This window comes from Hippichthys cyanospilos, chromosome 14, assembly GCF_059441005.1.
Source record: "Hippichthys cyanospilos isolate Australia breed blue-spotted pipefish chromosome 14, RoL_Hcya_1.0, whole genome shotgun sequence".
In the NCBI taxonomy this organism is placed as follows: domain Eukaryota; kingdom Metazoa; phylum Chordata; class Actinopteri; order Syngnathiformes; family Syngnathidae; genus Hippichthys; species Hippichthys cyanospilos.
The window spans coordinates 9,780,645-9,802,706 of record NC_142382.1 but is presented as its reverse complement, the minus strand read 5'-3'; the positions used below and the strand labels follow the sequence as shown (position 1 = coordinate 9,802,706).

Below are 22,062 nucleotides of genomic sequence, written 5' to 3'. Positions count from 1 at the left end.
CATCCGCCACTCGCTGCAGGGATCAAATCTGCACCATCTGACGCTCAAGGATTTATGGGTTTAGTCAAAATTGCTTTTCCCACTGTGGAGATTAAGCACCGGAGGACGTAGGATGTTTTCCACCCGGGCCGTAGAATAAACCAGCATAGCTTTGCTTTGCCTTGCTTGTTGCTTTTTTTTTTTTTTTTTTGCTCCTTTCAAACGTAGAAGCTCAGGCGCTGGCTGGAGGAATGCCTGAGGAAGTAGTTGGAGACCAAGAGAGGAGCTCAGTCTGACTGACGGGAGCGACAGAGGTCCGTCCTCCGGGGAATGTGAGCCATGCGGGCGGATACCGTGCTTGTGTTCTTCATCTTCGCCTGCTTCGCGGGCGCAGCCGGGAAGATGGCTCGGTCGCGGGGTCACAAGCTGGAGACCTTTAAGCAAAGCAGGTACAAACGTGGGAAAGCAGTCAAGGTGCGCGCTTGTTGCTTCACTCGCTTTGGCTGTGCGCTTGAAAAGGAGTTCATCAGGTTAGATTGGCAGGATGTGGGCCGGCGTTTCCTGTGTCACCTGTGTGCTACCTCGCCCCTCCCGTTTGGGATTTTTTTTTTCCTTCCATACAACAGATTGGAGAGCTAGGGAGACCTAAATCCCTACATCTATTTATGAACCACTGACGAGTTGTTTTGCCCCACAACCGCAAAAGCAAGCGAAACAACCTTTCGTCACCCGGTTTTTATCTCCTGAACGTCTATGCAATTAGAAATTATACTTTTAAAGGCTTTAAAAGTATTTTGTCTTGTTAGAACAGTTTCGACTCTCTCCCACTAAAAAACATGGGTTGCCAAGAAACCTTTTTGACATCCACAATGAAGATAACATTGAATAAAAATATTTTTTAACTCATTCAATCCCAAGGACATAGGGTTACATTTTTTTTTATGAGTCAAGATATTCATTATTCATAATTTTTTTTTTAAAGTTTAGCAACAGGAAGTTCTAAAAATGGCGGGTGCTTTCCAACTTAAGCATAAAGTATTATTTACAATATGTAATGAAGAAAAAAAAAATTGATTAAATAAAGGTAATTAAGTGCTAGGGTAATTGACTACTTTATGTAATTAACAACTCGTAATCGATTACATAAGGATCTAAAATGCTCAACTACTTTGTTACTTTAGGCAATAATGTGCCTAAAGTAATGGATTACTTCTGGTTATTAAAGTAATCCATTTCTTTAGTACATATCACCCTAAATTATCTATTACTTTAGTATTTCATTCATTTATACATATATACACACCTTGAATTAAATGTCTGCGATTGAGTGAGTTAAGTAATGCTTTTTATTCGTGAAAAATGCACATGTTAAGTTTTGTCATAATTTTACAGCTGTGGAAGTCATCTGAGGTCATAAATCAAAATCCGTATGATAAAGATAACCAAGAAAATAAGATGTGCAAAGCTGTCATATTAGCAAAAAGTTGCAACATTGTTTGAAGAATTATATGAAAAAAAAATGGTTTGAAACACATTTATGATTGCTATCAATGGTTTCTTCTGTGTTGCACCAAAGTCTGAATGTAAAATGTACAGAAGGAAAAAACAAACAAACAAACAAACAAAAAAAACATGTTTTCATACTTCTGACGTTACAAGAGCAGTGCAATCTCAATATTGAGAAAAAGAGCAAACTACTATAATTTGAATTTAGTTTACGTACTTATTTTCATTGAGGGTCATTGCAAAAGGATGAAAGAGCTTCATGAGGCTCTGAAGCCATAGCTTGCAGACCCCTGATCGAGATTATTAAATTCAGTAACAAGGGTGCAACAAATATATTTTGGGTGATGTTATTTTACACAAAGGTTTCTCAAAAATCAATCAGTCAATCCCCCCTCCTTTTTCTTTAGCGAGTGCGTCCTCATTAAAAGAGAGAGAGCCGATCCCAGCTGACTTTGGGCAAAATGGCGGGTTACATCCCGGACTGGTCGCCAGCCAATGGCAGAACATACACGGAGAGAATTTCCTGATTAATTAATTAGAGTAGCTAGCAAAAGCAAATTCTGGATTGGGAAACTGATACTGGGCTCATTAATTAATCACATGCAGTTCATGATTAAACAAAAAGCTTAAACCTTTGAGGAAATGTTCCAAAATAAATAAATAAATAAAGCTCATAATTGTTTGAACGCTGAATATGTTATTCATATTCTTTTATGTTATTCTTATTATTCTTTAAATTCCAATCATTTTTGTCTTGCATCTCCATCCACATTTTTCATCCGATTCACTTCATTCAAATTTCAGAATCTTCAGAAAATTCATGCCATTCTGACTATAATTTTTTCCTTGTTTGACAAAATTTAAAAATCTCACATTTTCACACTAAAAACAAACATTAATCTCCATTTAGAGATGAATTTAGATTATATCATACACTGTAGAAATTTAAAATATTCAGATCATTGTATTTGTCATGCGAACACATTTCGGCTTAAAAAAAATCACACATACTGAGAAAATGGAATTAGTCAGTGGCATTTTTTTTTAATTTTCAGCCCCCAAAAATTCACTAATTTATATATTGTATGGGATTAACAACTATTTCTATTTAATCACTGATTCATATGTTTCTAATGTCAACACGCCACAAAAAAGAATGCTCTTCCGCTGCTATTACACTTATTGCAAAATGTTTGTTTTTTTTTTAAATAAAGTTTTACATTTTTTCAACAAAAATTCTAGATAATTTCATAGGGACACACTCATTTTACCAGGTTCAATTCCTGTTTGAATATTAAATCATTCACATATTCACTGGGATTATTATAGTGTATAAAATGTAGGAGGGGACCAATTCAATCTATTTCAATTTAAACCTGTTAACTGCCCCGTAGCCCCCGTAACCCAGCCAAAAAAAATTTTTTAACAACGTCATGTTCAGCACATTCCAAATCATTACATCATTCTATATCAGTCAACATCATTCACTATCATTCCAAATTATTCCACATTTTTCCTGCAGCCTTCCAGCCTTCGCACGCAATATTTTAAGGAATTACGTTTTCGAGTTCATAATGACAATATAGATCATTTGATCATCGCTTTGAATTGTAATTACGGCCGTCTGAGGCCGGGGCAAGAATGGATCCCAAACAGGACAGAGGCTCCCCACCCCTGACCCAGATGAACATGTTAATATAACTGGAGCCAACTTTAATTACACACCCATCAGGTTGATGAAGACATTTGTTGTTGAGCCAGGATATAGATTAAGGATTCATTTTCATCATTCATTTACAACTTCATTAAAAAATAATTGGTGGTCTAATCATAAATGTAAAGAGTTGCCATAAATGTAGCACTGAGCCATTCTGATGCTGTTGAAACAAAATATTTGGAGACTTTTTACTCCCCCGTGACACATTTGGGTTCACCTCTAGCCTGTGGCTGCAGCGAACTTGCGATTGGTTTCTGTTGAGTGTGATAAGACCCTCGTAAAAGTCACAAGTCTATCGACGGCAAAGCCCGTCATATCATATAATCCTGCTGCCTTTAGATACACTATCATTTGTCCAGATGTTGTTTCAGAGATCAGTGGAGACATTAAACGGCTAAGCATCATCAGCCGGAATGAACGAGCCTCAGGTCATTTGGGCTGCCAGCGTGCACCATTTTGTCGCTAATCATCTCACGGCCGATTGGTGGTTGTCGAGTAGAACGAGGAGCGCCGTCAAGGACGCAAACGTGATTGAAATCAGTAATCCTCGCAGGCGCCTGTGTCTTCTTCTCAAATCGGGAGTCATACGTTTTGTATTTCAGTCACTTTCGCTCAGCTGGTCAAACATTCAAATAGCAAATGATGGAAATAGAGGTCATCGCTTTCTAGAGCCTTTATTAACTGTAACAGCAATGCTTTAAGTGATGTTTTAAGCCACTCTTAACTATGATGTCGTGCTGAACTATGAGATTAACCCATGTGCCTGGGAGAGGGAGCTCTCTCTACGTTAAGACAAAAATAAAACCTGACTGATGTGTAGATTGCATTTTTCTGTTGTTATTATTTTATGGGGATTTATTGTTGCCGGGCACTAGGGCTTCCTCTATCATTCCCAAAAACATGCATGGTAGGTGTATTGGACACTCTAAATTGTCCTTCATTGTGATTGGGTGTATGAAGGGTTGTTCACCAGTTCAGGTTGTCCCTTGTTGGTGACCCAAGTGAGGATAAACGACTACAGAAAATGTACGGATTGATTTTTAACTCGGTTGTATTTACTTCCTGTGGCGGGTGAACTCTGCTAACATTGCAATGAAACTTAGAGCACCAAGACAGACAAATTTCAGTTTTCGCGGTTTTACTTATACTGTATACTTGCGCATTGCGCTCAAGGTCCAAGTTCTATGTGAAGAATAGAGGGAAAAAAGACTTATCAGTGAACTGTTATCTGTCAGATCAGGTGGCTTTTTTTAAGAGTTGTAATTTAAAGGAATATAATCATATTACAACCGCATATGAAAATACATTTGTTTTATTTGATGATTTTACGTTAATTGTAAAATCAAAATGGTAGGTGAAAAAGCGGTTAATCAAGATTAGTTATGGAAAATGTTTTGATATATTAGTTCAATATTTTTAATCGTTTGACAGCGCTAAAAATGTAATGCCGTAGAAACTAAACTTGTCAAGATGTGTTAAAAGTATTAATCGTACACAAACAATAATTCAATTATTAAATTATGTTACCTCAATATTCTTCTGTGTAAACTCAAAAATGTTTAAACAATGACCCGCCGCAATTTTGTGCTAATTAATTAGCTATATATTATTGAGCAGCCAAGATAGACAGGTGTAATGCATTCTCCTTTTGTCATGTAGTGGAAGAGCCCAAAAGTTGTACAATATCTTCAACTTGGCTGGATTTCAAAAAGTCTTTCAGGGACATTTCCACTTTTTTGTCCACAATCCTCCCCATGTTGGGAATCATCTCACATTTGTCAGCGTCTAACGCCTCCTCTCAAAAGTGTGAAATCACAAAAACATGCCGCCGCTGTGTGTTGTGGGTGTGTTTAATGCTACTTAGATAAATCATAGAGAAATGGTCCCTGACGTTCTCTTTTGCAATTCAAATTGACAATGCGGGGGCTCCCCTAGATTGATTGAGTAGGCCTACAATTGGGACTCCCCCGGGGCTACGGCGCATAGGGGAAAGCGCTCCGAGGTAAAGCGGAGTGCAGACAGGCAGTCGGCTGTGTTCTGATGACAGTCCGAGAGGGGATTGGAGCGTCATTTCTGCCAAGAGGATTAGGAACCAGCTGCTGGATGCAAGCAGACGAGTAGCACCCATCGGCCATCGCTGAGGCCGGCACCCATGATTTGCCCTTATTTGCTTTACCCCCTCCCCCCTTCTCCTTTTCTTTCTTTGCTTCTGTGCAGTCGTCTTTATGTTGCTCTGTGCTTGTCAGAGGGATTTGTCTCTGTCTGTCACAACATGCTCTACTCCATTAATCCATTTTAGAGGGTTTGGAATTCATCTTTTCCCTCTCGCTCTCGTGCCGTATGTGGTCTGACGAAAGCCGGCTAAGCCATGAACGTAGTGAAGGCACGCCTCTGGTTGAGTGACATCGGTCAAAAGACGCCTTCGCTCAACTTGGAAGCCATTAGGAGATGATGCCCTTTTGGCCTATGTGTGATTGATGCTGGGATTGAAGTGTGTGTGATGTAATCACACACAAGAGCTCCTTATAGTAGAGAGAAGAACCAGAATAGGACACGTAATGAGCCCTTGTTACCTAATGCTTTGCTTAAAGTGCTGACATAGAGTGGATAGAAAAAGTCTACACACCCTATAGAAATGTCAGCTCAAAAAATTATCAAGCTACATAGTTCTAAAACATTTTTTTCACCATTAATGTGGCATAGAACCTGTACATGTGGGTTTTCTTTTTTATTTTGTTTAGTTTTTTTAGCTGTTTGATTCATAAATTCCCTCCATCTTAGCTTGGGCTCCAGGATCAAAATGATGCTTCCCTGACAATGCTTTACCAACCATAACATACAATTAGCGGTGGGCTGTGATTTTCAGAACTGCAGAGACCATAGATAGAAAAACAACAACACTCTGAGCTTGTCATCAGTGCATTGAGGTGGGCAGCGAATAGCGTCCACTTTTACGTCACTGACTTGGAATGAGAAGCGAGCAATTTCACCACTACGCCATGATGACATTCAACTCCAAATTGCTTCAAAACAGTATAACAGTTCACAGTTGTTTTATCTAACTACACCATACAAATATAAAACCCTACTGTTAAATAAAATACAATCTGCATCGATTCACATGAAAATCAAGATTCCCATATACTGCTGTTTAGGATCATTATAAAAGGTACCATAAACCTTTCATAAATAAAAATAGTAAATAAATAAAATAAATCCACTTCCTGTCAGCTTCTGTGTATTCTAATTACCCGGACGCAATGGACGAAAATACAATGGCAATAATGCTCTTTAATTTTTAAAAGTTGGCCTTTGAAATGGTGAGTGCTACCAGATCTCTTTACTCCTCCTCGCGACTTTTTTTCCCCATCACGTCTTAACAACATTCACAAATTGCCATCAAAAATCATAACCAATCCCTGATTAGGGAGAAGAAACTGCTTGGCAATTATGCTCTCATTGTAAAAAAAAATCAAAAATCAAAAAATTAAAAAAGCTCCATGAATGCATTAAACGCTAATAAATATGAGTATCTAAAAAAATGTGGGCTTTCTATAAGCCATAAAAGCTCAAATCTATGTATCATGTAGAATCATGGGGGTTGAATTACTGACATTAATGACATTTTATTTCATTACAGTAAATGGTCCATCAAGTGATTCACATAATCAAATCATAGTGCTCCCAACTTCTATTTTAGTGGTTGGTATGTCAATGAATGAAAATAGAGTAGCAGTAGTGGTTCACATGTTTTTTTATGTGAGAAAAAGCAATTTCCTTTCAATTCAAAGCATAATAAATGTAAAAAAAACAAAGACACTTCAATGTCTCCATTTGTCGTTCAGTCTTGCAAGGCAAAATAGAGAAGTTCATGATATATCTTAGCACAACTATAGATTAAAGCAAAAACAATTTTGAATCAAAAATCAATTCTAAAGCGAATCACGGACCCAAAAATCTGAATCAAATTGAATCGTGAGAGTGAAAGATTCCCACCATGACTATTTATAGAACAGCATCCTCCGTGTTTGCTAGTAGCATACTAAGTTGTTGCCAATGAAAGAGGCAAACCCTTTACTCCGTAAACAAGTGGCCTTCAAGTTTTAAATGTTGTCTGAGTCCTCCATTTCAAGTAATGTGGAGTAAGAAATGCGAGTGTGAATGGATGAATGCAAGACTTTGTAGAGCAATATATGGTGTGGAAAGCACTATATGAGTGCACTCCATTCACTGTTTGTATTTAAAGCACACTATACTCAACAACAGCAAGAAAAAAAACATTAGTGAACCAAGGTAGCAGGTAACCATCACGCTATCAGTCTGCATGGAGGGTTAAAAAAAAAAAAAAAAATATATATATATATATATATATATATATATATATATATATATATATATATATATATATATATATATATATATATATATATATATATATATGAAATCTAAATTGTACTTGCTTAATCCATTTCTGAACACAGCCACATGCCAGTTTGTTTGAGAAAATTTTTTAAAATGGTTTATCCTGGTCTATTTTTTTAATATCATACAAATCTGACAAATGAAAAAGAATCTGAAAATGTTTCATATAGATGAATATTAGTATGATATATCCAACCATCTATTCAATCTCCATAATGTTTACCCCGCATTGGGGTTGAGCTGGCACCAATCCCAGCTCACTTTGAGCAAGAGATAGACTCGCTAACATATTTTCTAATATTGATTCTTTTTATCTGAATGATCAGGTCCCGAAGAGAAACAAGAATGGAGGGAGGATCAGGTCACAAAACAGGAAGGTGAGTTAACTTTTTTTTTCGGGAATAGAATAGAATAGAATAGGATAGAATAGAATAGAATAGAATGCCTTAATTGTTATTGTATAGCTAGTGGACAACAAACCTGGAAGAGCTGCTTGCATTGGTGTTTATTAAAGAAATATAAACAATAAATAATGTCAATATTATAGAAAAAAAAAAGCAGTTGTCATTCAGAGTTCAACAGATTTAATAGCTGGCTTTTTTGAGTCCTCTTTCCCCAACCAGAGGGCAGCAGTTTGAAAGCTTGACGACCAGTGAATGTATTTTTGTTCCGTTTTTCTTTTTATTGTGCTAATTATAAGTACTGAAATTTGATTGTATAGAAAGCATGACTCGGCTGCATTGAAAGACGTACTTACGCTCTTTAAATAAGAAGAGCGTGACATCAGCTTTTTTGAGGCTATGCCACATCCATGCAGAGTTCCACTCTGGCATAACATTATTCCGCTCATTACACTGGGATGGAAACAGAAGTACACATCATTTAGACATCCCATTAAAAGTAATTGCGAGAACAAAACAAGGAATCCATTAATTGATTTCCTTCACAGTGACTCGAGAAAATGTAGTCAAATGGCCCATGTCTACTTAAATTGTGTTTATTTCCCCAGCCCAATCTACAAGAGAAGCCCTGACATGACAAAATCTCTGATGACTAAGTCGGAGCAACTTCTCAGAATAGACGACCACGATTTCACTATGAGGCCGGCGTTTGGAGGTCAGCTAAGAGATGTATATTAATGACTTTTATGTTTGGGTTGTGCACAAAAAAGACCTTGCTTGCAGCCATATGTGTGCTGTGCTGCCACTTACTCGGCCCAAATTGTTCTGTTCTGTGCGCTGAGCTCTCATAGTCTTTGGTAAGCAAAGCGGCTGTCAGAAATGAGCTCTTTTTATTCATCTTATATTTTTCTTGCACTTGATGATAAAGGGGGACTTGAAGAGATGTTTACAGACAGCTATTTTTGTGGGATGAACGCGTATAAGCTTATGTGAATAAAACCTGCATGAGTTTGTGGGAATATACAGAAAAAGTATATGTTGTATCCTGAACTGTGTGTATCTATGTGTGTATGTATATATGGCTTTATACATCTCTATACGATCACAATAACATCATGATTCATTGATTTTGGTGCAGTTCTACATTTAAAGATCATTTTTAACTGTATGTATTGAGGATAAACAGACACATTCATTGAGGTAGATGAAAGAAAGCGTGACTTACGTCAGCATCACCAAGCAAATATTTTTCTGCGTCACATTTCAATTGTACGTCCTCTGAAAGTGCAAGCACGAGCTGGATTTCATCCTGCCGCTGCATCAACTTTGATCCATTATTGCGACCTAATTGTGTTCACGCACTTATCACAGGATGATGTGGTGGAGTCGCAAAGCAGAAATAGGTCACATGGACTCCAGAATCCCAGCTAGACTGATTTGCAGGGTTGAACGTTTACACTAAAAATGTTTTTCAGAGGGACTACTGCAGAAACGTGACTTTGAAAGCATGCTGTGTTAACTTAGCGTCACTGTACTATCATGTTTTATTTCAGGTCCTCCCATTCCAGTTGGAGTAGATGTTCAGGTGGAAAGTTTGGATACCATCTCTGAAGTGGATATGGTGAGAAAAAAAAAACAATCATTCATGCATTTAGAGCAATCACTATTGAATATTCTTATCCCTACCAAAATTCCATCGAACAATTGAGTTATCCCCCCTTGTCCGCCCCATTTTTAAAAAATAATCTATTAAAGTTGATCATGAGTTGATTTTTTTTTTTAATAATAATCCAGGTTGAACTTGAAGTAAAGTGAGTTTATATAATGTAAGAACTCAATACTTATTATCGCTTATACGTAAGAATTTTTGTACAGCAAAATGTGCCTTTGCTAGTGATTTAGAAATGGCAATTAGCATTGATATTGATTATATTCAAGGTCAACAAACATTAACTACAAATAAGTACTACATATATATAATGTTTTATTTACCAGTACATTGGGGCAGCTCAGTGGTGCAGTGGTTGGCACGTCGGCTTCCTAGTTCAGGGACCCGAACATATACAAATTAAGCACCATATTAAATGATGTCATCATTGAAGAAGGAACGACCAATGCCCACAAGTGGTTTTGTGGTTTAATCATCTACATTGAGGTTTGAATCTGACTTCTCAGCAACATGGTGGTGCAGTGTTTAGCACGACCGCCTCACAAATCAGGGGTTCGAATCCACCTTGCGCTGGACTTCCAGTGTTGAGTTTGCATGAAACAGCCTATTTTTAAAGTTGACTTACCTGACTTGATCGACTTTTATCCCCAGCCCTACATAAATCACTTTTCTTCTACTTACCCTCATACGGATTGGCACAAAGCCCTAGATGACAATTTAGATCCTACATTAGTAAATCTCTGACAGTGTCTGTAAAATTTAAGCATTTAAAATTTGGGAATTTTAAGCGTTATTCCTTTTAATTGTTTTTTTTTCTGTTAAAGCTCTTCTACTATATATCTGCATCTAATTAGGTGTGTTCTATTTCTATAGGACTTTACCATGACATTGTATCTGCGTCACTACTGGAAAGATGAAAGGCTGTCATTCCCCAGCACTAATAATCAGAGCATGACTTTTGACAGTCGCCTGGTAAAGAAGATTTGGGTCCCGGACATGTTCTTCGTGCACTCTAAGCGCTCTTTCATCCATGATACCACCACGGACAATGTCATGCTGAGAGTTTATCCTGATGGCAATGTCCTGTACAGCCTCAGGTAAATACAAACATTCCATTGTAGCTTTTATGTCTGAGTCCAAGAGTTTCTTTAAACAGACCCACTGAACATTTATTGGTTGTTTGCACTTTGCTTGGACTCATATTGAGGCTTATTGGCTACCATATTAGTAATTTTGAGAACATTTGTCAGGATTAGGCAGGGTAGTTCCAGAGTAGGAGTCGCACATAAATGTCAGTCTAAAAGGGTTAGTTTTTACATTTAAAGGGCACAATTGTATCTATCTGTCATGTTTGCAAATTTCCTCCACAAAGAAATTGAATTATTCATGGGCTGTTTTTGTGTGAAAGTGAAAGAAAAAAGCTGTTCCCTGAAACAGTGGAGATAAAATTGAATCGTTAGTGCACACTGCAGCATATAAACAAAACTTAAAGGTTGCTACTGCAAGTGAAGGGCAACTGGAATATGTATATAACATATAATGACTGTAATCATTGTGTGTAGCCATTGTGCTCTTTTTTGCAGTTCTGCATATCAAAAAAAAGAAAAAAGGAACACTTCGAGACTACCGCACTCACAATGATGTGTTTTACTGTGTCTTCAAAATAGGGTCACTGTTACTGCTATGTGCAACATGGACCTCAGCCGCTTCCCTCTGGATACCCAGACGTGCTCGCTGGAGATCGAAAGCTGTGAGTAAATTCATCATTATATCTTTCACATCTTGACAGCAACATCCCAACAGCTGTGTGCACATGAAAAAAAAAAAAGTTGCCGCTTTTTATCTTGTGTTTATCTTGTGTTCTGCGGCATCTGATACCACTGGATGTAATGCATGATCTATATTTTACCAAAATGAAAACCAGGTTGGTGTTTTAAATAGGGGTGTCAGGTTAACAGATTGTGATCCATTCATGACAATTCATCATTCTTATTTTTTTCCTTTTTTAAAAGGAAAACGTGAACATGGAAGAGCAAGGGAGATTTGCTGCTCTGATGAATGGAAAATCTGAATTTAAAAAATGCCCTGATGACACCTTTGATAAAAGTAGAGTGATATGCGTTTTTTAGTTCGAAGGAGTTTGCTTACTGTAGAAACAACTCAAGTTCAGCCTAACACATAAATGCAAAGCATCCAGCTGGAGCCACATCAAACGATAGCAATAAAACCACTGATGTAGCAAGCAATAGCTAAACTCCTTGCAAAAATAAAATCGAGAACACCTTGCGTTTGAGCAAGTCTGTGGACAAGATGGATGATGCTTTATTTTAATGCTATTTTCCAATTTTTTTGGCCATTGACAAAAGGCAACATTCCTCCTGGTGGTCAAAAATAAATGTTACCATCAGCCCTTGGTGTAACGAGGCACATAGATGCAACTACATCTAAAAAAGTCTGTCAAAAAAAATACATGACTGAAGCCACTTTTTTTGTTGTTATATAGCAATATTTTCATTTGAAGTTATCACAGAATAATAGTTGAAATTTTTTTCTCATGATTTTTGAGGCCAAATTAAAAAAAAAAATGAATGACATCAGTTAATTGCAAATTCAAGTTAATTAATTAATCTCTTTTTTAATCTCTTGCCAGGACTAGCCTTAATGCCATATACCAGGTTTACTACAATCTAAAAAGTGTGTACCAATGCAGAAATCTGTTGAGAATAGGAACGATTCCAATCGCAAATCTCTTTTCAGAAGCCATTTGGAATGACGGTGTTAAAGATGTGATATAACTACAAGTCCTCTTTCTCCCATGTAAATGTCTTCCGAGGCGGGGTTAGCCATTGTCACGCTTTGGCTTGTTCCCCCTTCCCCCAGATGCGTACACCGACGACGACTTGATGCTTTACTGGAAAAAAGGCAACGAATCCCTGAACACGGATGACAGAATATCCCTTTCCCAGTTTCTCATCCAGAAATTTCACACCACCACTAAGTTGGCTTTCTACAGCAGCACAGGTAATCTCCCCCTTCCCGCGTGTGCAAGCCAAACGTGTGCGTCCACATCAGAGTTTCAATTCCGCTCGTTTAGCTTTCGGAGCTTCTCCCACACTGATCCCCGTAGTGTGGGAGAAGCTCTGGAAGCAAAAGCAAAGTGAGATGAACACTGTGCTCCGTGCACAGCCCACCGCGACAACGGCGCTTCTTATTTAAATTTCCCACTGACATGGAATGAATCAAATGACTTCGAACAACTTGCGCGGCGCTTTGAAGGCCCTGCGGCAATTTTCCGAGAGCCCATCACTTCCCTGCTCACAAGAGCCTCTGAAGTGTTAAAAGGATTTTGCTCGCTATCTTGCCTTGCCAGAAATAGCATGAACCTTTCCTTTAAGTGGTTTCATGTTCTATCAACAGTTTTAAACACATCACTCCGTGTGTCTATACGTGTGTGTGTGTTTGTCCTTCGCAGGCTGGTACAACCGTTTGTATATCCACTTCACCCTGCGGCGCCACATCTTCTTCTTCCTGCTGCAGACCTACTTCCCTGCTACGCTCATGGTCATGCTGTCTTGGGTGTCCTTCTGGATTGACCGCAGGGCCGTACCCGCCAGAGTACCCCTAGGTAGGGCCTGCTTTTCAACTTCCTCCGGGGCTCTACCCTTCCAGGTTTTTCAGCACCGCAGCTTTAATGATCACAAAGGAAGAAAACGCCGCCTACGGGGCTTCTCTGCTGCCGAGATTTGCACGTGCGAAAAAAAAAGACTTCATCTGAGAAAAACGGTGCTGTTCATTCTCATTCGGATTTAATTAACACATTAACGGTGTAATAGAAAGTGTAATGATAATTAGAGATTGTAATTCCTTTACAAACTGGCACGAGATGTCCTTAGCAAGGGGAAATGCAAATGAAAGAAACAAATGCAGGAGCTTCGCTGGAGTATATCTGCAGATACTAAACCACATATGACAACGTAATTTGAGCGTCTAAGTGCTGTGTGATTCGGCCAGTGAAATGACATCACGAGAAAAATTACTTTGCTATTACGCACCGTATTCTCTATTCCTAAAATGTGGCACCATACCGTTCCTGTCACAGCATTAATACACATCAAATTAGATTTTCTGTTACCTTCAGAAACCCTCTTAAAGTCTCACATATTCGCTTGACGTGCCTTAACATAGCCTTATTTGAGAAGCACTACCAATCATGGATGTCATGTTACACTTTTTTCAAGAGTAAAGTTGAGACCGGCTTAACTGCTAGTTGCAGCTCAGTAGTTTTCCATGTTGACTTGTTTTCTTTGAAACAATATACAATTGTGTCCAGTTAATCAATTACCGGGTAGTCAATTACTGTGCCCGTTGTAAGTTTTAATATTGTGTACGCTTTACTTATGTTGCTTAATCAAATCACATAACGTCTTTTTTTTGTGGTCTCAGTTTAATTTTTGTTTGTTTGAGACAAACTCTAGATGGAATTTGACCTTTAGGTTATTTAACTGTGGACTATGCGCTATTATTTTTAATGAGATATTAGAATCTAAATCATCTGGACTCCTGTTTCCATGGCACCTTCCTATTAAGCAGAATAATGCTACCCAGAGGAGTAGTGCAAGAAGTTACCAAAGCTCTTCTTGTGTCAGTTTAATTTAGACGGCATACTTGTTGAGACTTAATCAAGAGGAACGCTGTCAAGTAGCGCACTCCACAACAATCCAATTGTTCGCAATTACTTGTCTGTTATCCACATCTTTCATAATAAAGGGGAAGTCACCCCCCCAAAAAAAAAAATCTAAACCACAATATGTTCTTTGCACACCCATTAGCAACATGGTATTTTGATTAATGTTGTGTTTGTGGAATATGAATTAAGCAGCAAAACACATCCGTTTTTAACCATCCCAACCAAAAGGTGGCCATCCCCTGATAGACAAAGAGGTGGATTTTGCTGCTTAATACATATTCCACGCACACAATATTAATCATAACACTGTGCTTAGGCTAATGGCATCGTATCAATTAGAACGTATTATTATATATCTTTTTTTTTTTTAAGATTGTCTTATCTCTGTGAGGTGCTTAGCTCATTCAATACCCAAAACGTATTTTTATGTTTAAAAAAAATGATAAATACAAACATATTTATTTCAAATGATTGCCGAAAGAAGGATCTAAACATGGCTGGTGAATCAAAAATGATGTCATTAATGAATTAGGTACTAAATTATTTCATTACTTTAGGTACTAGAAGCCCTAAAGTAATTGATTGAATTGAATTAATTACTTGAAGCAATTAAGTACCAAATTAAGTTGAATACTTCTGTTTCTAAATGTATATACTGAAATAATCAATTACTTTTTAAGCATTCAAGAACTGACGTAATTAAGTAATCAATAAATGTAGTACTTACTTACAGACTAAAGTACCTAAAGAACTTGATTACTGTAATGTATAAAGTAATTGATTCCATTTGAACTGATCAGAAGACCTGGAATTGAATATTTGGATTCTTAAAAAAAAGATTAAAATAAGTTTTTGGAATTAATGAGTTAACAAAAGGCAACGCTGCCAATTCACGTGGGTCATGGAAAAAAACTCATTTCCAGCTTTTTAATGCATATTTTTCTCCTTCAGCCTCACAAATAAAAAGCTGTTTATTTCCTAATGTGACAATCTAAAGCTGGAGGCACACCACAGAGGACGGCTGCAGGCAGGCTGCGTCCTACATGTTTACTTCCTGTCTGACCTTGCTTTGGAGCATAACCACGCAAATATCGCGTCTCACGCCGTTCTGTATTGCTTTCTATTTTGGAGTTTGCCTCAAAATGAGCTTGTAAACCAATTGAGGTATTTTTTTGTGTATTTCTCCTGACAGGCATCACCACCGTGCTAACCATGTCCACCATCATCACCGGGGTCAACGCCTCCATGCCGAGGGTGTCCTACATCAAAGCGGTGGACATTTACCTGTGGGTCAGCTTTGTCTTTGTCTTCTTGTCGGTGATAGAGTACGCCGCCGTCAACTACCTCTCCACGGTGCAGGAGAGGAAAGAGAGGAAGCTCAGGGAGAGAGTAAGTGCAGCTGTTTTCACCTTTTCAATTGTTAATGGAGCTGTTAACCTGCGAGCTGTTGAAAAATGCACATTCACATTGTCCTCCTGCAATGATTATCTGCCGCGCTGCACTCCAGCAAGCAAATTACCCGAGGAAGATTAAAACATTTGTATTGCCATCGAGTTTGAAGTCCTTCACTAACAACGGTGTTCCCAAGGGCTGATTGATTACAGCCAATAAGAATGAAATTCTTCCACTTAGAAGTCAATGTAGCTTTTCCCCCTATATGGACTACAAACAAACGCAATTTTTGCCTGAGGTTTTGCTATCTTCAGTGTGTGAAAGAGCAAGACGGAAAGGAGGAAATTGTAAATATTGAGCTGAAATGGCTGGTTGGATGAAGCAGGTAAAAATCAAGTCTTGTTTTCCAGCTTAAATGGCCTCATTAATTTTCAAATCAAAATCAAAATTACGTTGGAATAGCTCCACGCTGGCACAGGCAAGGAAAAATAATATAATTTATCCCATGGGAAATAAGTGGTAGTAATAATTAACCATTACAGGCACAAATAGTTACCATCATAAAAGCTTTCTTAGGAATATTTGACTGTCTTATAATTTGATTTGATTCTGATTTTTGGGTCTAAGATTCAATTCGGAATCGATTTGAATCAAAATAGTTTCTGATTCAAACTTACTTGATGGACAATGATTTCTGCCTTAATCTATAGATGTGCAAAGACTTGTCAAGAGCAACTCGTCTGCTTTGCAAGACACAAACGGAGACAAGAAAGTGTCTTTTTTTTTCTTCTTAAGTTTTGAATTGTAAAGAAAGTGCCTTTTACCGTAAAAACTTTTGTTTGTGGACCACCACTTCTTCTCTCTTTTGATTCATTCACATACTAATGAGGTATTGTTACCCTACGTGACTGGATGGATCATTTAAAGTAATTAGGTAAAATATCATAGTAATTCTACCCTCACCTTTCTTATTGATATATGTCAGCTTTTATAAAACGATGGAATGCCTGCATTGTTTAGATATTTGCCGTTATTCACGTCTGATGCAGAGAAAACCTTGTTCATTTGTGTCGTTTGAAATGTCCAGCTGCATTTGAAGGCACCACATGCAGTGTTATGTGTTAGAGCTAAGATAAGAAACTTATGCCGTATTGCGTAATTGTTTGTGATTTCTCAGCATCATTAATCAATGATGTAAATGTTTTATTTTTTGTTTGTTTTTTTTATTAACTCGGAATCATAGTATATCAGAATTTTGATTCTTTTGTGAATCGATCTTTTGGCACACCTCTATTTACAAGCTGTGGTGTAATTTTTTTCAAGTAATCTTTAAAAGTAAGAATGGTATATAACTAAATTAAAATAAAATAAATTAAAAGTACTCACGATCTAATGAAAGTCAATGGAGATGCTTCCTTCAGTTGACGAGTTGACAGAAGTTAACGTCATACAGTCTGGTTCATTTGCATATTAATGTTCTCCTATACAAAAATGTGCACCTTACTAATATCAGTACAAAAAATGGACATTTTTCCATTTTAAATCGCATGTTGTATCATCAGTCCTGTATTCTGTCTATCATCGATCATATATCTTGCAGTTTTGAATAAAAATATTTGGAACTTTATGTTTTTAGACAATATCAGCAGTAAAAAGTAAAGATTTTGTCTTTAATTGATTTGTTTACGTCATTATTCTTCATGTACAATCAGTAACTATAAAAATGCATGTTGCCACTGGCTATGGACTGAAAATGACATCACATGTTCTCAGAGTTCAGGTAATAACCAGTCGTGGCTTGGAAAAGAAAACATCTCAAGCTTATTCGTGACCCTAATAAAGACAGGTGCCATACAAAAGGAATTGATGGATGGTAGAATATGTCAACTCTAAATTGGTATGCACAATAATAAATAATATAATATAGCATGTTCATTTCCCTACATATTTTTGAAATTGCATCAGTTTAAGCTTCTCCCTGGGCTATGACCAATTATTGGTGGTTCTTCATCTCATGGATATTAGTTTTTTTTCATCTACCAAATGCAAAAGACAGATGCAAAGAGGTTTACCTCATAATAAAAAAATAAATAAATAAAACTACTTCAATCCCATATTTTGATATGGCTGCTTGTTTGCATGGTCATTTTCCTCGAATTGTTTGTCATTCATTCCAGTGACAATTTCAACATTGCACATTTACATTTTTTGCATTTGAAGTTTAAATCATTTAGCTAATTCAGTTCACATTGGGAACAATTTTCAACTTGCCAATTTTTTTTTTTCAAATTCACAATTAAAATTATTTTAAAAAATCCTTACATGTCAATTAGAAATTCAAGATTAATTCTGTTCACTTCCCCATGCCGACTTAACATTCCACACAATAATAAAGTGGGCAATAATAAACAATAATAAGGCAATAAGAGCAGTGATAATAAAGTGATAAAAAATTCGGAACATATTATGGAGTAGATGAAGTGAAAGAAACCATACCAACATACCTATGAGGAAGATAGTGCAAAATCTCATGTAAATTTTAAACGTTCGTTCAATTCGCATGCAAAAACTTTAAATTTACCCCAATTATTTTTTAATCCCTCATTTTTAATTCATTCAATAAAACAGATTAACATTTTCCCATGTTACGAATTCAGAAAATACATTGATTACATGCTAAATCATTCCACATCATTCTGCATCTTTAATCATTTCACATCAATCAAAAATCATTCCATGTTTCAATATTTCTTTCATTCAGCATTTCAGCCTTGCACAATTTCTCCCGCTATTGCAAATGTCTAGTAACAGTAAATATTTGTGTAAACCTCTAGGCCATTGTAATAAAATAATCTAATGAAAAACATTTAAGTAGGCGGTAAATGAGCGTACCTTCTTGTGACATGGGGCATCGTAATCTCATGCTGCAATAAAAGTTCTATGATGTCGACACTTTCGGTCCGCCATACATTACGAGCCACTAGTTTTAAAACCAATTCCACTCAAGTTAAATAAAATCGGCCAATAAGCACCGTAAAGGGACATCTAAATTGGCACACACGAGAATGATTAATATATGATGTTAATTTGCAGTGACTATTTTGTAAATTGCATCAGTGTAAGCCTCTCTCAGGGCCGTGGCCAATCAATGCATGCCTGGAGCTCACCCATATTTCAATATTTCATCTGGCAAATGCCAAGGCATGTGGAGCCAAAATCACCCACATTCCCCTCGAGAAAGATTCCCAGTGCAAACATCGCTCCATAAATGTCAGCAGTTATTTTTAGGTCTCGGGAGCAGATTAACAAACTATTTTTTTCTTCTTTTTTTTTTTTTAAACATATGCTTGGCCAGCTGCCTTGCACGTGCGGCATCGGCAACCCGGACGACATGATGATCGACCCCCAGATCACCGGATACGGCGCCATGGACGTCAACACCACGGGGAACTACACCATGCCGGAGAACGGCGGACGCCAGGATCGGATTCTGGCTCAGGTAGCCCTGAACGATCCGCAGCTCACGGGCCAGGTGAAGGCCTCCAGGGGCTACGTGAACATATGGATCGACACGCACGCCATTGACAAATACTCGCGGGTGGTCTTTCCCGGAGCTTACATTCTCTTCAATATCATCTACTGGTCCATCTACTCGTAAAGCGCGTGCATGGGAGGAACGTGAACTGACAGGACTTGGTGGAAACGCTACCCGGAACGAGGACCGCCGCCTTCTCAACAGCAGCCTCTTACAACCGGTGACTTGCACTGGGTTCGCTCTAAAAGTGTGTGTGGGTGTGTGTGCGTGTGAGTGTGTGTGATGTTATGCTGTGATTGTGGCAATGTCGCTTGATGCACCGCCCGCTCCGACTGGCGAAAGCAGCACTTTTTCATAAAGTCTTTGAGAGATAAAACGATGCACCCGCCGCACAAATAGGTTTCTTATTAATATTGTTATCACAGTTGCTCCAAGGTTTTATGAGGACCTGAGCACCAGGCCATGTGAAGACCCTCCTGGAATTGCTAATGGTTATTCCACAGACAAATAAATCGCCTTTTGGGGGGCCTCCACAAGGCTGCAGAATTTTGCAATTGTGAATATGCTGATGAAACTTTATTAGGGATACCCCGCATGACAGCCCGGGGCTCATTTATTCATGCCTGGAGATTCAGACTCAAGAATGATGTCATAGAAAAGTAATTGTTGTTGTGTCACCCTCTTGAATGCTAAATAGCAGTAGCAATAGCTAACCGAATACACCGCAAATAAAAGAAGCTATCCTGGGTCGTGGATGGCATCGAAGATTGATAGTTACTGAGAATTTACCATGAAAAGTGGCAAAAGGGCCCATTCGCCTCTGCCTCACTGCCGCAATATCATTCTTGCGATGAATGATGCATGTAGAGCTGTAACAATTATCCATTAATCGACAGCGAATTAATTATCTTTTTTTTTATTATTGATTAATCGTTTTGAGGCCTATCTTAATTGTAATTGTTTAAAGGAAAGCAGGAAATATCCTATTTCTACGTGGGCACAATGCAGGTAGAAAAATTTTAGTTTTATTTCACAAACCGAAATCAGAACAGCTGCATGTAAACTCAAGTTGCAGGGGCCGGGGAATACAATTTTTCACGAGGGTAACTTCATTAGCACGTCACCTATGCTGCACAAGCTGCTGAATGAAAAATCATGAAATTAATGGGAGTGCAGCACACTCTGTCTCTCAAAACACACCCACTCTCAGAGGAGTGCACGTCTTGAATGTCGGAGCAGCCTACGGTCATAATTGTATGACACCCAGTGCTGGACATTGCATCCTGTTTTGGACGTCGTTGCTACAGCAACCTGTCAGATAAAGTCTGAACGGATTTGGTCAGTCAGCCTCCAAAATTAAATTTTATGAGAAATCTGATTGGAATCAGATGTGCTTGCGGTCTGAACGCAGAATTATTATCTTTGTGTCGAATCAAAACCTTTACAAACATTTCATTTGATTTTGAAAAATTACATTCTAGCCATTTTTCCCATGGCCATATCAGTAATTGAATTTTAATTCATTCGAGGTTTATATTTTCTGTTGTGTAAATTTGGAATAATGTCCTGTTTTTGATTAAACGAATGGATATTAACGTGGATTTTTGTGATTCATTGATTGAGCGATAAAATAATCTACAGATTTTTAAAATATGAGTTGCAGCCCTATATGCATCTTCTTGAAGACTTGGTAGATGTATATCCTGCTGAAGATGTAGTATATGGGGTGACTTGATAACATCCTTTTAAAATGAAAAAAACCAAACAAACGCCAGTTTCACCTATTAACATGAAATTTGTGATGCAGTAGCATTCCCGGAATGTCAGAAAAAGAAGACACCAGTTTTACCTATTAGCAAGAAATTGAGTAGACATGCCTACCACAGCAGGAAACAAGAAAACAGGCAGTCAGCCATTTTGAGTGTATTCCAGCGCTCATACTTTGATGGACAACATCCATTCTTTAGTGCATGACCTCATTAGGGTGAGCTGCTAATTTTGGACAAAAGGCAGGTTGCACCCAGGATTGGTTGGCACGTGTCGACAACTTTTCGCACTCGCATTCACATCTGTGGACAATGTAACATCTCTGCATGCGTCTATTAGGGATGTTGGCGGAAGCATGGGAACGACAGCAACTTCAAACAGCAGGGCCTGAGCTGACGCGCAACCTCTCAAGTGTGAGGTGGACGTGCTAAACCTTGGGAGGGGAATAATCACTTTGAGGATTCGCAATGTTTATCACTGCTTGTAGCTTTTATTTTCTTTTTACAATTGCATGGGAGGTCGATCAAATGGTCTGGCGGGTCGTGTTCTGGCCCGGGAACATTGAGAGACAATGCAGCATCTCTTTCTGCAAACTTGCCAATCGGTATCACAACACTAAACCTCCTCAAGACAATCGGCACGTGAATTATCACTCCATGTATGTTTCCTTGTGTGACTTTTCGTATCAGTGCTGTGAAGCTACCGCGTTGCATCTTTGTGAATGGACAATGTTTTGTTAAAAATTAAGTACAAATGTAAAAAAAAAAAAAAAAAAAAGGAGCACTGGCCTATGTATCTAATCATTAAAATGACTACTTATTCTTTACTAATACAAGGACAGCTTGTTTTTTCTGTTGTGTTCACTGTAATCCTACCTAGAAACTCTGGAGTTGTCACAATCGAATATTTTCTTAGATCGACTATTCTATTGAATATTCCATCAAAAAATCGGGTGTATGAATGTATTACAAAACCTTTTTTTTCACC

At 37.9% G+C, this 22,062-nt stretch overlaps 1 protein-coding gene across 1 annotated transcript; it reads left to right on the top strand.

Moving 5' to 3' along the window:
- The first annotated feature begins 2 nt into the window (after positions 1-2).
- Positions 3-21,910, top strand: LOC148412883 (gamma-aminobutyric acid receptor subunit rho-1-like). The gene is made up of 10 exons (XM_088433822.1): positions 3-428; positions 7,951-8,001; positions 8,634-8,740; positions 9,579-9,646; positions 10,568-10,791; positions 11,362-11,444; positions 12,575-12,715; positions 13,167-13,319; positions 15,574-15,770; positions 19,129-21,910. The coding sequence occupies exons 1-10, from the start codon at positions 319-321 to the stop codon at positions 19,429-19,431; spliced, it is 1,437 nt and encodes a 478-aa protein (XP_088289948.1). The 5' UTR covers positions 3-318; the 3' UTR covers positions 19,432-21,910.
- Positions 21,911-22,062: the final 152 nt, after the last annotated feature.

What these genes read in the sequence shown, in the direction of transcription:
- LOC148412883 (XM_088433822.1), top strand. Translation starts at nt 319, where the DNA reads ATGCGGGCGGATACCGTGCTTGTGTTCTTCATCTTCGCCTGCTTCGCG. An exon ending in TCAGGTCACAAAACAGGAAG is followed by an intron (nt 8,002 to 8,633) that starts GTGAGTTAACTT and finishes TTATTTCCCCAG; the next exon opens with CCCAATCTACAAGAGAAGCC. An exon ending in AGAGGAAGCTCAGGGAGAGA is followed by an intron (nt 15,771 to 19,128) that starts GTAAGTGCAGCT and finishes ATGCTTGGCCAG; the next exon opens with CTGCCTTGCACGTGCGGCAT.